General features: G+C 38.3%; 1 protein-coding gene across 1 annotated transcript in view; it reads left to right on the top strand.

The window, feature by feature from the left end:
- PLB1 (phospholipase B1) overlaps positions 1–21,180 on the top strand; it is a 214,184-nt gene that overhangs the window by 113,127 nt on the left and 79,877 nt on the right. Inside the window, exons 26-37 of the mRNA XM_051976223.1 lie at positions 1,384–1,465; positions 2,773–2,877; positions 2,981–3,076; positions 4,385–4,456; positions 5,730–5,810; positions 6,312–6,372; positions 9,339–9,397; positions 10,630–10,703; positions 17,715–17,758; positions 18,192–18,300; positions 19,695–19,746; positions 20,363–20,443. Coding sequence (XP_051832183.1) covers positions 1,384–1,465; positions 2,773–2,877; positions 2,981–3,076; positions 4,385–4,456; positions 5,730–5,810; positions 6,312–6,372; positions 9,339–9,397; positions 10,630–10,703; positions 17,715–17,758; positions 18,192–18,300; positions 19,695–19,746; positions 20,363–20,443 — 916 coding nt within the window. The remainder of the gene's footprint in view (positions 1–1,383; positions 1,466–2,772; positions 2,878–2,980; positions 3,077–4,384; positions 4,457–5,729; positions 5,811–6,311; positions 6,373–9,338; positions 9,398–10,629; positions 10,704–17,714; positions 17,759–18,191; positions 18,301–19,694; positions 19,747–20,362; positions 20,444–21,180) is intronic.

Here is a 21,180-nt window from a genome sequence, read left to right as displayed (position 1 = left end):
CTAAACCAAGTTGAGGGTAACTAATACACTAGAGAGGTAACCTAAAAAGGAAACTAATAAACTGTCAATGAGCTAGGGAGATATTTAACCCAACCTTCCCAGTGGAATGGACAGAGGACAACAGTTTGTTTCAACAGCTATGAAAGCAGCTGAAACAGGCATTATGGTGCCTTTAGAGCTTGGAGACATCCAAGAGGCAAAGTTCATCCATTTTATCCTGGGCTATTGGTGGCTAGTTATCTTGACTTTTGCCTGCCACAGGACTTCAGTGACTCAGAGAGAGTGAGGCTGATGACTTTGTGCAACTGTACCTCACTTAAATCCAATTTATGCATGAATTTAAAGACATCATTCCATGATGTTTATCCTTCATTTTGGAAGAGGACAAATGACACCATTCAGTGCCCACAAGATACTGAGCACTATGCAAGGAAGCTGGAAATAAAAAGGTCAAAAACAAAACAAAAAACCCTCCTTTCAAGGAGCTTGTACTCTATAAGGAAAGCATGTAAGCACATACAAAACAGACAAAAAACCCCAGGAACACAAAGTATTAGAATCCATGGGAGAGTGGGCTTGATTGTCAGCCCATGTTGGAAGGATCCATTGAAAGATTAGGCATGTTGTGACTCCCACCATTCTCAACTTTAATGAAGTTGCCATGGAAGCTAGCCTAGCTGATAGTCTGTATGTCTCATTACACCAGTTGAAGTTTAAAGAAAAATCAAACTGAAGTCTGTTAACTCTCCAGAGAGGATCAGGGATCAGCATCATGGGTTTTTCCACTCAGGACAGAATCTTAGGATTGGATAGGATTTTTGAAGCCATTTTCCCCACCTCTATTCTGAATTTAAACCATGCTAACACTACTTGATCCAATCTTTCTTCACAACTGGAATTACAAATGCTTAGAAGAGTAGAAACCATACTCCTACAGATTGGAAGTTTTTTCTTGATGTCTAATCAAAATCTCTTTCATTCCTTACTGGAAAAGGTGAGAAGTGGGGCATGGATCTGCTCACCTTTGTTAATACAATAGCCTTTAACTTATTTATCAGCAGTTTAATTCTCATCACAACCTCAGAGCTCCTTTGTAAAATATTCCCATCAATCTTTCTTTCTGCTTCCCACCTCTTCTAGTTAGAATTGCCCAAAGCTTTTGATATATTCTTTCCCTCCCATCTCAGAGCCACTTACAAAAATGCTTGTTATCCCAGCTTCCCCCCCCAACTCCCAAACTCCAAAGGATTTCTTTCCTTCTCCCCTGTGCCCAACTTAGCTGAGCTTGAAATGAAAGCTTCTGCCTCTCTGCAACCTCAAAAGTTCTAAACTGTTGGACTGGGTGGGATGGGGGGTGGGGCTTCTTTGGGTTCCAACCTGCAGTTTCTTGTGCCCTTGTGTGCTGGAGCCTGAAGACAATTCCACGGAACTTGCCACCCTCATTGAACTGAATAAACAATACCAGGTAAGATTGAAAAGAGACAGATTGGCTTAAGGGATTTAATGGGAAGGCATCTGCCAATTCTGAACTCTTCTCAAAGAGCCCTTATAATGCTCAAAGAAATTTGACTTTGGCTCAGGAAGTAAATATTGTTGACTCGTGCACTGTTTGGATTTAAAGCTGATTGATTCTGAGAGCTGGAATGTATCTTGATATACTCAGTCCCAACCCTTCAATTTTATAGCAGCTAAAGAAGAATCAGCCAGAAGTAGGGACTTGCCTAAAGTTCAAGGCAGAACTGGGGCCAGAATTGAGTTCTTCTGGCTCCTGGGATCTGTCCACTGCCCAGTCCTGTTATGCCTCTAGACAGTGTACATATCAGCTTGCTGGGGTTTGTGATTCCTGTAAGCAAAAAGAATGTTTAAAGGCCTTCTGAATTTCAGTATCACAGACTCATTGATTTAAAGTTTGAAAGGCCCATAGAAGGGAAATTGTCCCCTTGAGATCTGGTGAATACTGATATAGGATTCCACATTTAAAGTCTCTTTTCAGTGGAAAGAAATCTTTCCAGCTACCCATGGGGATGAGTGGTGAAGAACAGAGAGGGAGCATGGATTGAGAAAGTGCACAGATAATGCAAAACATGTATTTATGCTTATAGCTTCCATCTCCCTCCCATACTAAACTTTTCATCAGAACACTTAAATAGTAGCCAGAGGAGCAGCTAGGTAATGTAATGGATAGAGCACCAGCCCTGGAGCTAGAAGACCTAAATCCAGTAGGTCTCAGACACTCATACACACACTAGTTATGTGACACTGAGTAAGTCATTTAATCCCAATTGCCTCCCCCCAAAAGTAGCCAAGTAGTAATGGCAAATTCCTTCCTTTTTTATACACAATTATATAAAAGACATACACTATCATAAGGTTCTGGGGACAGAAACAAGAAGCCCTAAACTAGATAAATAAGTCCTGAATGGTTGGATTTTGGGGCAGCTAATTGGTGCAATGGGTAGAGTGCTGGATTTGCAATCAGAAAGATTTGTTTTCAAATCCAGCCTTGGATAATTTCTAGCTGTGTGACCCTGAGCAAGTTATTTTAACCCGTTTGCCTCAGTTTCCTCATCTATAAAATGAGCTGGAGAAGAAAATGCCAAGTCACTCCAGTATTTTTGCTAAGAAAATTCCAAATAGGATCACAAAGAGTCATAAATAATTGAACGAAAACAAGAAGTATTCATCTCTCTCTTTTCTTGGTCGACTGTTGACCACTGGGTTATATACTTCAGAATTCAAGTTTTCTCATTTTTTTTCTTTTTTTCCCTTTAGGAAAAGACTCATGAGCTTATTGACAGTGGAAGATATGATACCAGGGATGATTTCACAGTAGTTTTGCAGCCATTTTTAGAGAGAGTGCCTATGCCAAAGACTTCGGTAAAGAAAAAAGAACTCCAACAAATGATTTCTTGATTTTTGCCTCTAGTGAGCCTGGTCATATGATTTCCCTGACCCTCAATCTTCCTCTTTCTGTGACTAGGAGGGATTGCCCGACAGCTCTTTCTTTGCCCCAGATTGTTTCCATTTTCATAGTAAGGCCCATGCACGTGCAGCCAAGGCCCTTTGGAACAACATGGTAAGAAGGAACATCTCTCCTCTAATGAGAAAATTCTTTTATCTACTTGGGAGGGCCAATTATATGTGCCCTGAAAACTACAGAAAATAAATGCAGGCAATAATTCCAAGGAATGATTAATTTTCTTTGCTCCCTACTTACCCTCTTCATCTCACCTCCAATTCACAGTCCTGACCTTTTTGCTCCAATTAATTCTATGTTTAGTTAGGTTAAAAAAAATCCACTATACAGGTATAGAATGGAGAAATTGAAATGAAAGACAACAGTTGATAAGAAAAAAATCTCAGGATTTTAGCCAGGAGGATCAGTATTAGGGCCAGTATGAATTGGCCAGTAAGAACCCATTACTAAATATTCAATGGAAGCATTCATATCTGAAGAATCATCTTGATTTATTATTTTTCTTTTGTTTAAGAACTGATGGAGAAAGTATTAATAATACACATTAAATTTAAAAGTGTATCATGCATGCATTTTCCCTATCCCCATCAAGTGCTAGTTGTTTACCAGCACACCTCTGGTTTTAGCGGCTTATAAGATCTATGAGACAACAATGACATGGCAGGAAAAAAAAAAAACTAATACAATCTTAGGCTATATCAATAAAAGTCTAATAGAATCCAGAAGGAAGGAGATGTGATAGTCCTGGCTTATTCTGCCCTGGTCAGACAGCCATTTAGTTTGCTTCTATCTTTGTATCCTAAGTATGTAGATTACTATCTGACAGATAATTGGTACTACATGTTTGCTGATTTCTTTAAAAATCTTTATTTTAAGGGACAGATATGGAGGTGGGAAGAAATGTAGGAGAAAATGTTGACAACCATCACCAAAAACAAAACAAAACTAAACTAAAAAATCTATTTAAATATAAATGCTTATTGACTAATTGTCATGGACCAACACTTATTGACTGATTACTTGAAGGAATTATGGGCATTTAATCTGGAAAAAATAGATTTAGGAAACAAAATATGAGAAATACTTCCAAGTGTTTGAATAATTGTCAGGGTAAAGAGAGAATAAACTTATTCTGCTGGACCTCAGAATACATTGCTGGAAAATGAATAGGAAATTTAATTCCTATCTTTTAAGAGTTCTTCAAAAGTCAAGTTTCAAATGGTAATGACTTCTCCACTGCTAAAGTTTTTCAAGCAGAGGCTGAATGATCCCTTAATGATGTTGCAAAGGCTATTTATATTGATGTGCAGGTTGGATTAGATCATCTCTAATATCTGTTCTTATGAGCTCTAAGCATTTGTGATTCTGGGATTTCTCTTACTCTTCTCCCAACTGTTTTTCATTTAGCTGGAACCTGTTGGAGCAAAGAATAACGAAGTTCATTTTGAAATCATGGTCGATCTAATTTGTCCTAGTCAGGTAATATGTCTTTTGGAAATTTTATGGAAATTTATCTTTGCAGATCAACCCTTTACTTGGGTAAATTGGGATCATGCTTCCATAACTATCACTGCAGGTTCTCCACCACTTTATTGCTCATAGCACTTCAGATAATTTCCCTATGAAACTCGCGTTCATTTGATCTCAATTACAATAGCTATTCATCTAGTTGTCTCAGTACTACAGCAGATAGTTGCCACTTTGGCAACTTTTCAAAAAGTTGGATAGTACCAGGTCTGTGGGAATGATCTCTGGTCACTTGCTGACTCTCAAGCCAAAGTGGAAATGAGGGATAAGCATAGGTTGCAAGCTATTGGATGCGGAAGGCTTAGTTCAGCAAGACAGGGATCATGAGCTCACTTATAATTCTCAAGATGAAATCAGGTCTTGCTGACTTAGAAAGAGAACTGTGGTATTAACAGCAGGTCCAAGTGTAGATCCTATCTTATAGGCAGGGACTTTCAGAGCACCAAAAGTTGACTGAGCAGTTGAAGCTAGCTTCCTCTTCTATAGCAGTAGAAAAATATAATATCAGCAAAAGTAATACAGTAACAACAGTGTTAGCAATAGTAGAAAGAATACAAATAGTATTACTAGCTGAAAAGAAAAATAACGATATTAGAAGTAACAGTAGTAGCAAGAGTAGTAACAGTTGTAATAGTAGAAGTAACAATAACACCATTAAATCTTAATAGCAGCAATAGTAGTACTAGCAATAGCAGAAATAATAGTAATAGTAGAATTAATAAGAGTAACACTGGTAACGATTGTAATATCTAGTGTCACAATAGTAGCACTGAACAGTGTTAATAGCAACAGCAGAAATAGTAATAGCAGAAATAACAGTAAAAATAGAAGTAATTAGAGTAGCGATAATGATTACACTAGAAGTAACAATAGTTGCACTAAACAGTATTAATAGTAAGAGTGATGATAGTAGAATAAGAGCAGAGATACCAGTAAAGCACTAAGCACTTATGGCAATAGCTTTATTAGTAATATTAAGAGAGTTGATCACAATAGTAAGAACAGCAATAGCAATGGCAAAAGTACTATTAGAAGTAACAATAATTGCAAGCACTAACAGTAGCAATGTAGATATTGAAGAATGATTCTAAATCTATGTTCTTACTTCAAGTGTTCTGTAAAGGACAATTCTTATTAGGAAGGAAGATCAAGTCAGAAGGTCTCAGAGGTAAGTATCCATAGGTTGATCAGGTTGTGCAATTGGCTGACTATTCTTATTTTACAGAATCAACCCTATCTTCGAACTTACAAGAACAGCAATTACACTTATCCAACAGTAGCAGCAACAACCAGCAGTCCCAGTCTGGTATTCTTCTTTTCTTTTCATTTGATTTTAAAAGCAAGTATAGTAGTGATTACCTCCAGAATACCTGTGATTTGTCAACAATATATGAATGGTTTGTACTTGAAATGGCAGAGTTTCATTATCCACTCATTCACTCCTTGAAAAAGCCAACAATATGTTCTCCCTTGATCTTAGAGAAATCTAGGATTTGACATTTATTATCTGAGTGACCTCTGATAAGCCATTTGACTTTTCTGGTCCCCAGTTTCTTTATCTGTAAACCAGGGGGATTGGCTGCCTTGATCATGAAGGTACCTTCCAGTTCTGATTTGTGATCCCATGATCCTTCAGGTAGACTAGGGGAGATACAAAACATGAGCAAAACAGGGGAGGATATATTTATCCTTCTGCTCAGTACAACCAAAGATGTTGGGTGGTGGGAAGCTGTGTTGGGCTATAATATTGATGAACCCTGATCCCTACCTGTCCCCCATGTCATCTAGCCCACTTTGCTCTCTTTAGGGTTATGGAAGCCAAATATGGTGTGAAGATAGAGCTCCTTCTACCTCTATTCCCAGCTCAGGTAAGCACCTCAGGACAAATAGGGGCTTGAATGCATACTTCTTGGAGCAATTGTGCATCAGTTACTGTTTTAATTAAATCTTTAAACTTGTATTAATTTCCACTTCGTAATTGCTTTTGCCGGCCTAGATAATTGAAGAGAACCTGAATATTGATAAACTCCCATCACAGTGCTGTGTATAGAATGGCTCTGCCCAGTCTACCTTTATTTGCTTTCTTACTCCACTCCTCAAGGCTTTTGAGACCCATAGCAATTGGATTTCACTTTTTTTAAGCCTTTTGGGATAAAGCTCAAATAAGAATAATCCAGAGGAGTCACTCATTGGCCTGCTCACATTAAGTACTGACTGTGTGCCAGACAGTATTCTAAAAGTTTATAAACATTATCTCGTTTGATCAGCAGAGTCAGCATCAAGCAGGAACAGACTTTGTCTGGTAATAAATCTAGAGATGGCACCTAGTATTTGGGAACCTCCCTCTCTGAAATTGCAGTTGGTACCCTGAGAATAACAGCTTTGCTTCTTCTGTAGAAGTGTGGGATGGAAAGTGTCTTTAAAGGGTATGTTTAGCCCCTGGATTCCTTCAAAAGAGAGTGATGTGAAAAAACAAAATTATGGAATTTTAGATCTGAAGGTAGGGGAGGAGACTAGAGGAAAGCTAGTCCAATGAGATTTTTTCTTTTTTTTAAAATTATTTTCTTCTTTTTTATTTACAACATTATCTTTTCCTACTCCTTTTTCCTACCCCAATCAATAATAATAAGATTTGTCAAGCACAAATCACTTATATACATCAGTCATAATTGAAAATACATGGAACAATCTGCAAGTCTACCACAGACTATGGAAGTCATACATCAAACAGAGTTCTGAAGTTTTTCAATGTTATTGTTCAATCCCTGAATTTTACAGAGGAGGAAACTGAGGCCTGGGAATATGAAATGACTGAGGTAATACAAGTTAAGTAGAAGGGTCCAGGTGGTCTAAACATAAGCTCATTGTTTTTCCCATCACATTATGCTGCCTTCCAAGAAGCATTATCATTATGAGTGGCTGAAATCCATGAATTAATATTAAACATTCCATCAATATTTTGATTTTATTAGAGATTGACTAGTATCCCCCTAACCTATGCATCTTTGAAACTGAGCTTAAATTGAACATATATACAAACACATACAGGCACATGCACATGCATAAATACACAAAAATCAAAACCCTTGCTTCAAAAGGCACTACAAGGTTGAACCCTGTCCATCAAAGTAGCTGTTGTTTTCTATTTATCCTTAAAAAAGAAAACAAAAAACCTCTGTTGTTCCTTTTATGTTATCCATTTCCCCTGCTTCATCCTATAGGTTTGGATCCCCAGGATCCAAGACCAAGGTTTACAGTTTAGGATCCCTGTTCCAAGAGAAAACTCTGACTATGCACCATGCACACTGATCCTCTGTGAGAAAGTTGGGATTTAAACTCACAACCATGACATTTTTTTTGGTCAGCTCCCTGAAGCATCCCTACATATTCCTAAAGTTTCTTGATCTGTCATTTTTATTGCTACACAATTGTGCTAACAACAACATTTGTGTATGCAGGAAAGAGATATCATGAGTGGTTGGGAGTGTTGGACTTCAAGTTGGACTTCAGGGTTCAAATCCTGCCTAAGTCATGTACTCACTATATGACCCTGAGCAGGTCATTTAAGCTTTGTATACCTGGGACTTTTCAAGGCCAAAGGGACTGATAAGCTTCCTCTAACTCATATATTTTATGACACAAAATCATAGCTCCTTCACATATGTAGTACTTTGTGCTAGGTTTTGTAGGAGAGTCAAAGTTGGGGTAAGATATGATCCTTTTTCTTATGGAGCTATCTATCTAATGGATACAAACAAACACAGGTGATAAGAAGTAATGCACAGTACAATATAAAAATGCATTGAAGTATACAGAAGAAAGTTTCATGTACAATTTTAAAGGATAGGTCTTGAAAGGCTTTATCATTTGAACTGGGCTTTCAAGGATGGATGGAAATTAAATAATATGCACAAAACATTGATGAGAGGTCAGTATGGGGAGGGAGGGAGTTGATATACTAAGGATCTCAGTGGTCCAGTCTCACTAAAGCATAGAAGACCAGCAAATGAGTCCTTTGCCAGTATGAGGAGATAAAAAGAATGAATTTCTCCCTTCAGTTTGGATCCTAGATGTAAGAAAGACCTCAGAAGTCTTCTAGGTCCATTTGTTTTATAGTCGAGAACCTGAGTCCCAGAGTGTTTAAATCTTCCCCAAGATCACATATGTATTAAGTATCAGAGCCTGAGTCCAAATTTAGACCTCAGAACTGGGGGGAGGGAGGTGAAGAAGAGTTTGAGGAGAAGGGGGATAGAATAGAGGTCTGTGATTTCATCAGTGTGAGGAACTCCTATTTGGAACTGTCCCCACTGATACAGATCAGCAATTCCTCTGTAACTTATGGTTTTAGAAAATTATTTCAGGATGCTGAGAAAGTAAGTAACATACCATGATCATAAAACTAGTGTGGATCAGAAATAGGATGTGATCTCAAATATTAAAGACTCTTCATCCATAACAAAACCCAGTTCCAGATGGATTCCTAAAAGTCTTATCATAATGGTCAAGTCTAGTCTCCCACCTAGACACTTTTAGATTCACCTCCCAAGTCAGGAATAAGTTGCTTGTCCTTACGTGTATTCAGACCATGCCAGTGCTATTTATTGCTAAGAATTGCCATCTTCATCTTTGATTCAGTAGCCTTACCTCCTCCTTTCCACACATCTTATCCTTTGCATCCTTAACCTCTTTTAATGCCTTTGTTTGCCTACTGCCTCTAGGACAACCCCAACTCACTGACTGTCAGTGCTTCTCAAATCCTTAGAACAAGCAAAGGCTAAATTCTGATTTCTCTTTTCTTCCAAATGACTCAAGCTTGTCCCCTTTGCCTTTCCAGTACATGCACTGAAACCAGCAGACATTCAAGTTGTTGCAGCTGTGGGTGATTCTCTGACTGTAAGAAAATTTGTGCCACTGGCAAGCTTTTGGGTAATAGGGTGGGATAGATTGGAATGCCTCCTAATGGCTTAAGGCAGTGTTCTTCTTTCTGTTAGCTCCTTTGATTTGCCACCAAGAAGGAGCTGGTTGGTAGCTACTTTATAGTTAATCTTCCATTATCTGAGAAAAGGCCATTTTTTTCCATTCCCAGAAACACCCTCTGCTTCTAGCAAGACTCCTAAAGCTATAACATCATTATAGATCGAGGCAGAGAGAAAGAAGGGAAGTGTATAACACCTAAGCCAAACCTCTCTATTTACAATGATTTAATCTTTGGAGGGGCCTGACTGAGTTTGGGAGAATTCTTCTAGGATTAAAAAAAAGCTTTGATAATAATGAAAATAACAAAAATGGAAATAACAATACTACATTCTTTTTGTATGTCCCTGAAAATTTTTCAGAATGATTTTATTTTCATGATCTCATTTGATTTTCACAGCAACTTCATTAAGTAGGCAGGGTAGACATAGAGTGCTGGACTTTTAGTCAGGAAGATGGGTTCTAATCCCATTGTGAAACTTGGCAAGTCACTTAATTTCATTGAGTGTCAGTTTTCTCAACTGTAAAATAGGAAGATAATATCTACTCTCATAGAGTTGTTGTGAACCCTAAATGAGATACATATTCCTTTCCTTTCTCAAATAAGATGATGAATATGTTTATGGAAAGCTTTATAATCTTTAAAACATCACGTAAAGGCTAATTATTATTATTTCCCATTTTAAGAGGAAGAATTTGAGACAGAGAGAGGTTAATGACTTAACCTTTACCTTATCTAAATAGAATCAGTAATAAGACCAGCCCTCAGGTCCCTCAAATACTAATTTGGTGTTCATGCATTATACCAACTGCCCCCTCCCAATAAATAACATCACTGATACCCAATAACTAATACTACCACAAAACCTACTCTTATATGATGCTTTTAGATTTGCAAAGCACTTCACATAAATAATCTCATTTGAGTCTCAACAACAAGGCCCATGTTTGTTACTATTATTATCTCTATTCTACAGATGGGGAAACTGAGGCACTGAGCAGTTAAATGATTTGGCCCAGGATCATACACTAAATATCCAAGGCAGGATTTGGACCCAGGTTTTTCAGCACCCTTCACACTATGTTATGGACTGAGTCCTCAATTTCACTTGTTCACTGATTTTTCTTCTGGTTTTGACATTTTTTTTAAGGCTGGAAATGGAATTGGCTCGAAACCAGATGATCTTCCTGATGTCGTCACTCAATATCGGGGACTGTCATATAGGTAATATGAACTTTGAATTTATTAGAGCAAGGGAGTCTCCTCCCCACCACAGAAATCTACAGGGCATAACCCTGGTGTAGAGAAACAAAGGTAGGTACCAAAGAAAAGGGATTGGGGTGGGGGCTGTTTTTCAAGGAATAAAGGGGAAAAAAACTAATTAGGGAATCCAAACTGGAAATTGTATTTAATGATACCTTTTGTTTTTAGATCACAGTATTTTTCTGAATGCCCTCCCCTGCAGCATTGAACCTTCCCTAATGAAGAGAAAAAAAAATGCTCAGCAACAACCATTAGTAGGGCTCATGCCTGACAGCGGGCAGACCATTATGTCCCTATGATCCCCCTCATCTCTGGCAAGATCTTATTGATAACTTTAAATTATTTATTTTTGTTTTTAGTGTGTAGAAAACTAGGATTTTCCCCTGACTGCCAGTTAGTAAAGCCAACAGTAAGCTCTTGAGAATTTATATGATCATGCAAATGCCTATAGGTCTGGCTTTTGTCAATTATAAATATTTATTAATATGTTAATTATAGTCATTCAAATATATATAAATAATCTATATACATATACACCTAAGCCCATGTATATAGGCTCTATGTTGTATTTATAGGACCATAGTATTCAGAACTGGAAGGTAGTTCTATTCTATCCACTTGGTAGCTAGTGATTTGAATGTTGGGCATAGAGTTAGGAGGGTCTGAGTTCAAATTTTGTCTCAGATATTTGCTAGTTGTATAGCCTTAGTTAATTCAATCAGTCTCTACATACCTCTCAGTTTGTTCAACTCTAAAATGGAGATAACTCTAAAATGGAGATACTAGTAGAACTTATAGTGCTATTATTTATTGTAATACATGTAAAGCATTTTTAAAAAATCTTAAAGTGCTATGTAAATGTTAGCTTGTGTTATTGTTTTCCAAATAGGGAAACAGACCCATGGCAATCACATATATAATTAGTAATAAGGCCAACATTTCAACACACATGACTTCTGACTCCAAAATCCAGGGCTTTTTCCATTACCCTATCCATGAATCAGACAGACCAAGATAGGAAACATGTTTTAGGTTTTTTTCCTCTCCCAAGAAATTCTATTTATTTTCACCAAGATGCTATCTAAAAATAGATTTGAGTATCCCTTCTCAACTAACAAGATAAATAGAACTAATATAGCCAAAATGATGTAGAGTAGTCATGAAAGGCTTGGCAGCCCAAGAACCTATTTGTTTCTTCTCGGCCCTTTTCTTCTTGCCTATCTCGGTAACCAAATCATTTCAAAAGAAACACTTTTCCCTCCCAAATAAAAAACAAAACATTGGAGGTTGCAGTGGTCATGCTTTTTGTTTCAACCCGAAAGAGAGTCACAAAGTGAGGAGGGGACAGAGGAAGTGTCTGTCCTCTGGCTTCTGACTTCTAGCTTATATGCTTCAGAACTTTCTTAGGAATAAGCATGGATTCAGTCCTTTGAGAACCATAGCAGCTGAGTTGCGGGATATATCCATCTTAGAAGGTAGTTCTTATAAGTTATTATCAGAGAGAAACACTTAGAACTTAAAATGAATGCACAGACCACTTCAGTTCAATCCTTGAAACAAATTAGGTTCTTTTTGGTCCCTTTCCTTGATGTTTGTGACTAATGAGTAGTATGATTAAAATAAAAAGAGAATGGAAAAACCAGTGACCCCAAACTAATAACAAACCGAGGAAGTCAGGACAATGATAGCAGTGATCATCAACAAATCAGTGTTGTCACATCATGAAGCTGGAAAATTAGAGCGTAAAACCCAAGTGAATGAGCCTGACAAACTGGTGGTAGAGGAGTTAGAAATGATGGAGCAGTCAAAAGAAATAAGTAAATATGCATATTTGTACTATAAAAAGACTCCTTCCCAGATTTCAAATATGAGAAATCCATTTTTTAACAAAAAGTATTATCCCTAAAGAGTTACCTATTTAACCAATGCCCCATTTTCATCTAGGAGTGAACCAGAAGTGTGTGATAGGTAAATGAGTTGATTCACCTAGCTAAGACTCCAGATCTTAAAACCCATCATTAATCTGCCATTGGTCCTTTCAGTTCCTGTAGTACTCTGAAAATTTAGTAGTTGACCTATAGAGACATCATCCTGTCTCAAGATACAGATGCACAAATGGTAGCTACTCTTGATCAGGGAGCGACACTTAGTGAAATATATTAAAGTCACTTTAAGAAAAAATCAGAACTTTTGCTTTGGAAGTGATAGGGAAGCAATGTTTCAAAAAGAGTAACCTATTCCCTCTGAGTAATGGGAAGCCGAGATCCAGCTAGTTTTGCTTACTTTGATAGGGAAAGGAGAAGTACAGCTAGAATTCACATTAGATTACTTGTTATCATGACCTTCATCATGCAATTTGGCTATAAATTTACCTATTAGGATCCCTGCTTTGGGGAGAGCCTCAGAATAACTACTGGTCTGCTTTAAGAGTTAAATCATTTGGAGGTGGTTGGGAGCTTTATGACTTGGTCTTGCCTTCAGTAGGAATAAGTTGTTTGATTTAGGATTGCTTAAATACATCAAAATAAAAATCACCATTTTGAAATTCCTTTCTCTGTCTCATTAATTCAGAATCTGAGCTTATGTCACTGAACTTGTAAGAATCTGAACCGTCTTTTTTTCTTTCTCTTTGCTTTCACATTTTACATACTTTGAGTACAAAAGTATTCCAAATAACCACGTTTATTTACACATTTTTCGTTGAATCTTCACTTTCAATAGGGTAGACCAAGCATGCTGGTCCTGGTATGCTAGAACCCTTGTCTTAACATGGGGAAATTTTTTCAACAAGAAATTGTGATCAAAATTTCTTGAGCATTAAAAGTGTCAATGTGGGCATAATAATAAGCTTATAGGAGTAGGAAGAGCTGTAATTGAAGGATGCAGAGATATGGAATGAAGAAAAAAGTGCTTTTGTGTGAATTTAAATCTGAAGTTTCCTTTCCTTGTAAGTTTCCATTCAGAATCAATACATCTTTAACTTGAAGAAATGGGCAGTTAGTATAAAGTTCCCTGCCCTATGTCTTCCAGTGTTGGAGGTTCCTGAGAACCTCAAATAAATACCCAAATACTATAAGTAAAGCTTGGCACTAGCACACCAGGGCTTGGCTCATTTGGAACTTTCTATGGAAAATCTTTCTTGATCTCTGCTCTTAGTATAAGCTCTGTGTATGTGTGTGTGGGGGGGGTGTCTTGGTATCTTTCCTCTTCTTTCCTGTCCTGTGCTCTCTCTCTCTCTTCTCTTCTCTATTCACTCTCTCTGTCCCCTTCTCTCTCCTTTCATATACTCATGTATGTACTTACCTGTTTCCACATTGTATTCCCTTAGCAAATCCTTGAAATCAGGGACGTTAAATCAATAAATCGACAAGAATTTTAAAAATACTATGTTCTAGGAACTAGAAATATAAAGCTCAAAACTAAATAATCCTTGTGGCTCCAGTATCACAACATTCAAGGACTTTACATTCTGTTGATGGAAATATACCTACATACAAGTAAATACAGAATATACAAAAAGTAAAACAAGTTAATTATATTGAGGAGTGAGGGAGGGTGTGTTGTGGATGAGAGGAAGCAAAAAAGGTCTCACATAGGAGTAGTACTTACAATCAATTCTGAGGGAAGGTATGAATTCTTAAAGACAAGAGTAAGGGAGGAGTACATTTTAGGCCTTGGAGAGAGACTGTTCAAAAGCATGAGAGATGGAATTTCCTGCATGAGGCTGACCAGCAAGCAGGCCATTTTGCTTGGAATAAAGAGTACATAATGAGAAATGAAGTATAATAATCTTGGAAAGGTAGGCAAATAATGTCAAACAAATTTGTTTTATCCTAGAGATAACAAGGAGCCATCAGAACTTTCTGAGTTAGAGGAGTGACATGTTCAGACCTGAGTTTTAGAGCAATACCCAGGGTAGCATTATAGAGAATGGATTAGAGAAGGGAAAGACTGGAGGGAGAGAGACAAATGGGAAGGCTATTGAATAGGAAAGAGAAGAGGTAATGAAGACTGGAACTGAGACTATGTCTATGTGAGAGGAGAGAGGGAGAGATTGAGGGGAGAGATGAAAAGAGAATTACTGAATTAGTAAGTAATGGAACATGAGGGGTGAGTTAAAGTGGAGTCAAGGATATCTCTTAGGTTGCAAATATAGGTGCCTGAAAGTATTGGCTTTGACAAGAAAAATAAGAAAAATAACTTCTTGAGTTAAGAAGAATTGGGTTGGAGGGATGAAGAAAAAAAGACAGAGGAGAGGAGAGAGATACTGAGAGACAGAGAAAGAGACACATAGACACACATACATGGAGGGGGAGAAAGAAACACAGAAAAAGAGAGAGGGAGGGAGTTGAATTCATGGGAATTGATGAAATCACCAAGGAAAAGGTCATAGAGAAAAGGGGGTCCAGGACACAGATCATGGATGGTGACATTGTAAAGGAGCCTGGGAAGGATTGGCTAAAAAAGTAGGAGAAGAACAAACTGAGCAATGTCAGAGAAGGGAAATGGTATCCAGAAATGGTGGTCAGCAGTGCCAGATTCTGCAGAAGTCAGTAAAAACAAAAAATGGGGTATGGGGAGAAGAGGGGTCATTGAACATGTCCAGTAAGAAATCATTGGTAATTCTGAAGAGGGCAGTGCCAATTGAAAGATTAGGTCAGAGACCAAATTGCAAAGGATTAAGAAGTGTCATGATAGGAGAAGTGCAAACAAGTTCTGTCGACAGCTTTTCCCCTAGAATTTAGATGTAACATGGAGAAACAAGGATGATAGTTTGAAAAGGGGCAAGGTAAAGAAGAGTTGTTCACAAGGGTATAGTGGGCAACAAAGAAGAAGCCAGTTGAAAAAGAGAAAAGAGACAGAGGTGGGTGGTTATGGAGTCAATGAGAGGAGAAGGGTCATCTCTTCAGAGACTATCACATGAAAGAACAGGGGATGAGGGGAAGGGGGTCTGACATGTAAAAAAGAGGAGAGAGATCTCATTGCAAATGGCCTCTATTTTCTCAGTAAAGAATGAGGCCTTTGTATCCCCAGTGCCTTAACACCTAGTAAATGCTTCATAAATGCTTGTTGGTTTGGATTAGAGACAGCTAAGAAGGGAGGCCTCACAGCAGGGAGGAAGAGAGTGAATGCTGACTCACTCACTCTTTGCAGCAGCTGATGCCTCTGTACAAGGATTTAACCCTTGTTCTGACTCTTCACATAGGGCAGCTGGCTCTGTTCAAAAGGTTCCTTAATAGAAGGAGCAGCTGTGGAGATGATAGATCTTAGAGCCTCTGAGGATGATCTTGCAGTCTCTGAGCGCCTTCTGCTCAAAGCCTGGCTGCTGTTTCAAAGCCAGGAGAAATCAAATATATGTGGAGGAGAGGAGAGAGAGCACAGAATGTTGTCTCTGATTTTCTCAAAAATTGGGGAGATTAGAAGCATTTTCTAAGGCTAAGGGAGAGAACTTGTTTGTGTGTGTATGGAAAATGGTACTTTGGAATTGGAATTTGATTACAATGAAAATGAAAATGTTTCTCTTCCCTTTTACTCTCCCTGACCCACAAATTTTAAATTCAACAAGGTAAATTTAATCTTAAAGTTTAATTATTTAAGATGTATCTGTTTTATGATAGTGTGTATCCCTTGTCAGGTACTCTAATTTAGAGACTTAATTAAAGTTTGAGTTCTAGGATTGGATCTGCTTTTTGAGTTCAGGTTCTCCTTTGGGTTCCTCTCTGAATGCCCAGTGCCTTTTGATGTCGCATGAGAAGCAGAGTATCTGGTGGCTGAAAGGCATTCTTGAAATAAGGAAGATCCGAGTTTAGTAATGGTACAGTGGAAAGAATGTTAGCTCTTGAGTCAGAGGACTTCTCATTTCTGATGCTTGCTACCTGTGTGACCTGGGCAAGTCACTTAAGTGTCTCAGAGGCAATATGATATCTAATGGATAGGGAATTGAACTTGTATTCAAGAAGTTTTGGTTTCCAATGCAACATGAAATATTTACTATGTGAACCTGAGCTGTCTCTGGGCCTCAGTTTCCTCATTTGTAAAATCAGAGAATAGGACTGAATGGGCTCTGAGATTCTTAATAGTTTAAATTTATGATCTTATGATTTAGATCAGTGAAGAAAATTCTTACACTGAGAATTCCTCACACTGATGAATTCACAGATCCAGTTCTTTGTCTCTTAAAAAAATAAAATTCCCTGACCCTAGAACTTTACTTGGCATATAATAGGCATTTAAAGTGTGTTTGCCATATTAAATTAAGTAGAATAAGATTAAATTAGGGATCATTTGATTGTAAGAGAGTTGAGTCAGGTAGTTTATTCTCCTAGGTCCCCAGGCAGAATTACATAAGACAAACAAGAATTTGTACAATTTCTGGAGAATTCTACTTTAGTTCACAGGGTGACTTAGTCCTGACTTAGCACTGAAAAATCCAGGTTTACAAAAAATTGAAACTATGGGTAATGATTTGAATTAAGCTAAAGATTATAACTGCCTAAGCCTCTCTTGAATGTGGTAATGATTAGGATGCCTAAATAATAATGAAAATATTCTCGAATCACATTTGCCTAATTTTGTATCTGTAGTGACTTTCTATAGAGCTTACATATAGTAAGCACTTAATAAATGTTTATTGAGAGTTTCAATGAGTTTAAGTGACATGTCCAAGGTCACACTGCTAGTGTCTGAGGCAGAATTGGAATTGAGATCTTCCTGAATCCTTGTCCAATGCTCCCTTTGCCCCTTAGCAACCACTAGATACAGTATTTCAGTATTCATCTGGATGCCAGGAAGAGCTCATTGGATGAGAGAAAATTCAACAATTTTTTTTAAAGTTCCTATTATATGCTGACATTGAGTATAGGCGATAGGGTTAGATAAGTAAGATAAATAAGACATAGTTCCCACCATTAAGAAGTTTAGAATTTAGTAAGGAAATGAATGTCTTGACAGTATTTCTTTCTCTGGTTGCAGTGCAGGAGGTGATGCCTCTCTAGAAAGTGTGACCACCTTGCCTAGTAAGTAAAGATTTGGCCCTTGGGTTTATCGTGAGATCTGGGTGGGCTCTCCTGACTCCGGCATCCTGAGAGCAAATCCCAGCCAGGAAAGGTGTGATGTGACTCCTGTCGAATGCCTTTAAGGGGGAGGTAGAATGATCTCTTTCCACAGATCTCCAGAGCCTGATCCATGTGTTTAGGCTGGTAGAGTTTACATCGCCATAGTTGGAACACTTTGGTGCTTTGTATACTTAGCTCTGGGAGAGCCAGTCCTGGATCAGTGGCTTCTGGTCCAGACCCGGCAGATACTTTTATCATTCTCACCTTTCACGGATTGTTGCACTGGGACATGGGCTACAGATAAAGCTCAGTTTGGGGGAAGGCATGCTCTTTCTGATCTCACAGATTCCCCAGTTGAGAGCTGTTTGCTTTTTACTTCCCCTCTCCCTACCAGATATCCTTCGAAAGTTCAATAAGAACCTAACAGGCTTCGCACTTGGCGTAGGGGATGCTGATGACGCCAACGCCTTCCTCAATCAGGCAGTACCCGGAGCAAAGGCTGAGTATGGCATTGGGGAAGGGCGAGAGGGGCCGTGGAATGGCTCGTCCTAGAAACCTCTTTCTGACTATCACGGCAATCCTGTCCTTTTGTCATTGTTCTTCGGTGGTGGGCCATAGACTTTAAGTGGATTCCTCCTCAAGGCTCTAATCATTCTCTTGCCTGATCATTTGCAGCCAATGTTTTTGAAGATAACTCAAGACCAAGGTCTGAGACCATGAAATCAATTGGAATTAGCAAAACCACCCAGGGACTGACCATGCTCTGAATCTAAATCTAGTGTCCTTTTCCTTCACCTCTTACCTGATGTTGCACAGGGTCCTCAAGGCGTAAAACAGCCCTATTCTCTAGCTGAGTTACTCAATTACAGGAAAGAAAATCCTTTACTCAATTAAACTACAAAAAGGATCCATCTAATGAAGAGGGCATAATGTATTCCACTTCAGGGCTTTGTTAAGGGCAAACATAGGATTGTGAGGTATAGAATTAGGTGACACTTGAGGAATAATGAGTAAAAGCTGCAAAAAGGTAAATCTAGATTCATTATAAGCAAAAAACTTTTAAATGATTGGAACTATCCCAGGGTAGAATGAGCCTTCTTAGGAGAGGTTTTAAAGCATAGTCTGGATGATTTCTTGTCAGGTCTGTGGAAGGGAGATACTCATTCAGAAGAGGCTGGATGAGAATCCTGATTCTGCTATCTGTAGGATCTTGGGAAAGTTACTTAGTCTCTCTGAGCCTCAGTTTTCTCGTCTGTAAAATGAAAAAAAATTGGACTAGGTGACCTCTACTATCCCTCTAGATCTAAATCTATGAAGCTCCTGAGGTTCTTCTAAGGTTGAGATTCTGTGAATTCATATAATCTAAAATCCTTATTTATTATAATCTGAGGCTCAGAGATTTGATATATCACATGTGATTAGATATATTACACACAATTACACAATATAGGCAATAAGTAACAAAGCGAGGGCTGTTCCAAACCCTTAAGAACTAGATTGGCCTAACAAAGAATTGTGAAGGAGGGAGAGAGCCCTGGACCAAGAATCAGATAATCTGAATTTGATTCCCTCCCCTCACATTACCGCGCCCCTTCTTCCCCCCAACTCAAGTGGGACTCTTCCGAAGTTTAGAATTCTTATCCCATTTACCTATTTAAGCTCAGGCTTTTGAAAGGGCATGCACTAATGTGAGATTTAGAAAGTCAGTTCTATTGCTGCTACTATCTGAATAGGCACTGAACATTGATGTTCACCTCTTCAACTCATGTTTTCTGCCTTCTGCCTGCCAAAGGAGATAATCCCAATGAGATCTCCACTGTAGTGGCTTTGAGAGGCAAAGAAGATGAATCTGCTTTCCCCTCATTATCAGAAGGAACAATTGTTTTTTGCTCCACAGGGGACTTAAAAAGCAAGTCCAGACCCTGGTACAGAAGATGAAGACTGATCAGGTAAGTTAGAATCCGACTAGTTTATGGGAAAAAGCAATTTCTAAATTTAGTCTATCCAAATAAAAGAAGAGGAAGGGAATGAGCAGCCTTAAAAAGTAGTGATTATCACATCAATGGAAGTATGCAAGCAGAATTTAAATTAGCATCTGCCAGGGTTGCCCATCAGCTCAAATCTCCAGGGGACATCTAATCTAACTTCCTCAGTTTATAAGTAAGGAAATTGGGGCCCAGAGAGATTAAGAGAATTGTTGAAGAAAGACTTCCTACAAGGGCTAGAAGATAGCTGTGATCCTTTTTATAATTGTGGTTCTATATCTCAATTTAAAAAAGATATGTAGGGTGGTATCTATGTTTTTGATGCTGCTTTGTGAAGAAATCAAGTCAAGAAGCATTTATTAAGTACCTAATATAGGTCAGGCACTCTAGTAAGCATTGGGAATACAAATAAGAGCAAAAGTAAAGAGAGCTCCTGTAGGCAGGGAGTTAATATTCTAAAGAATGAGACTTGAAAGTCCCAGAGGGCTCAGCAGACTCCTTGGAGTACACTGATTTTCTTGTCAGAGATAGCAGAAGTATAATGCAATGATATGTTTAGCATTCTCCTTCTTTCATTTAGAGAATTGATTTCCTAAGAGACTGGAAGGTGGTCACTCTGCTCATTGGGACTAGTGACCTCTGTGACTACTGCACTGACTCAGTAAGTAACAACACCAGAGACTTCTCTTGCCTGGGCTTTCAATGTAGAAGTCCAGATCCAGGGAAAACCCAAACCGTCACTGCCTGAATATAAAGAGATACTCACAATATACCTGCACTGTTGTACTCCAGTCCTAGCCCTAGCCCTGGCTTCACTATCTCCTTTCAAGGATCAACTTAAGTGCCTCCTTTTAGATAGATCTATTCTGATCCCATCAGTTGCCAATGCCTCAGCTTAGAAATTACCTTGTATTGGTTTTATACATATTTTGTATTGTTTATTATCTGAGTCCTTATTGTTTTCCTTTAGTACCTAGCATAGTAACTGTCTCAATCAGTCAACAAGCCAACAGTCAACACTGTGTAACATACTAGAGCTACAAAGACAAAAAAGAAATAGTTCTGCCCTCAAAGAGCTTACATTCTAATGCAGGAACTATGAATGTGTATAAATAAATAAATAAAAGATCATCTGACGGGGAATCAACAAAGGTCTCATGCAGGATGAATGCTAAACTTTGGGGACAATTAGAAATTTCAAAAGATTAAAATGAGGAGGAACTGTATTCCAGGCATGGAGGCAGCCTAAGTAAAGTCCTGGAGACAGGAGATGGAATAAGAAGTCTAATTTGGCTGAAATGTAGAACGTGTGAAAGAGAACAATGTATAATAAAGACAGAAAGATAGAATGGAGTCAAGTTGTGAAGGGCCTTTAATAACACTCAGAGAAGTTTTATA

This window comes from Antechinus flavipes, chromosome 2, assembly GCF_016432865.1.
Source record: "Antechinus flavipes isolate AdamAnt ecotype Samford, QLD, Australia chromosome 2, AdamAnt_v2, whole genome shotgun sequence".
Classification (NCBI taxonomy): Eukaryota; Metazoa; Chordata; class Mammalia; order Dasyuromorphia; family Dasyuridae; genus Antechinus; species Antechinus flavipes.
The sequence above is the reverse complement of the archived record's forward strand: the minus strand, read 5'-3'. Positions and strand labels throughout refer to the sequence as shown.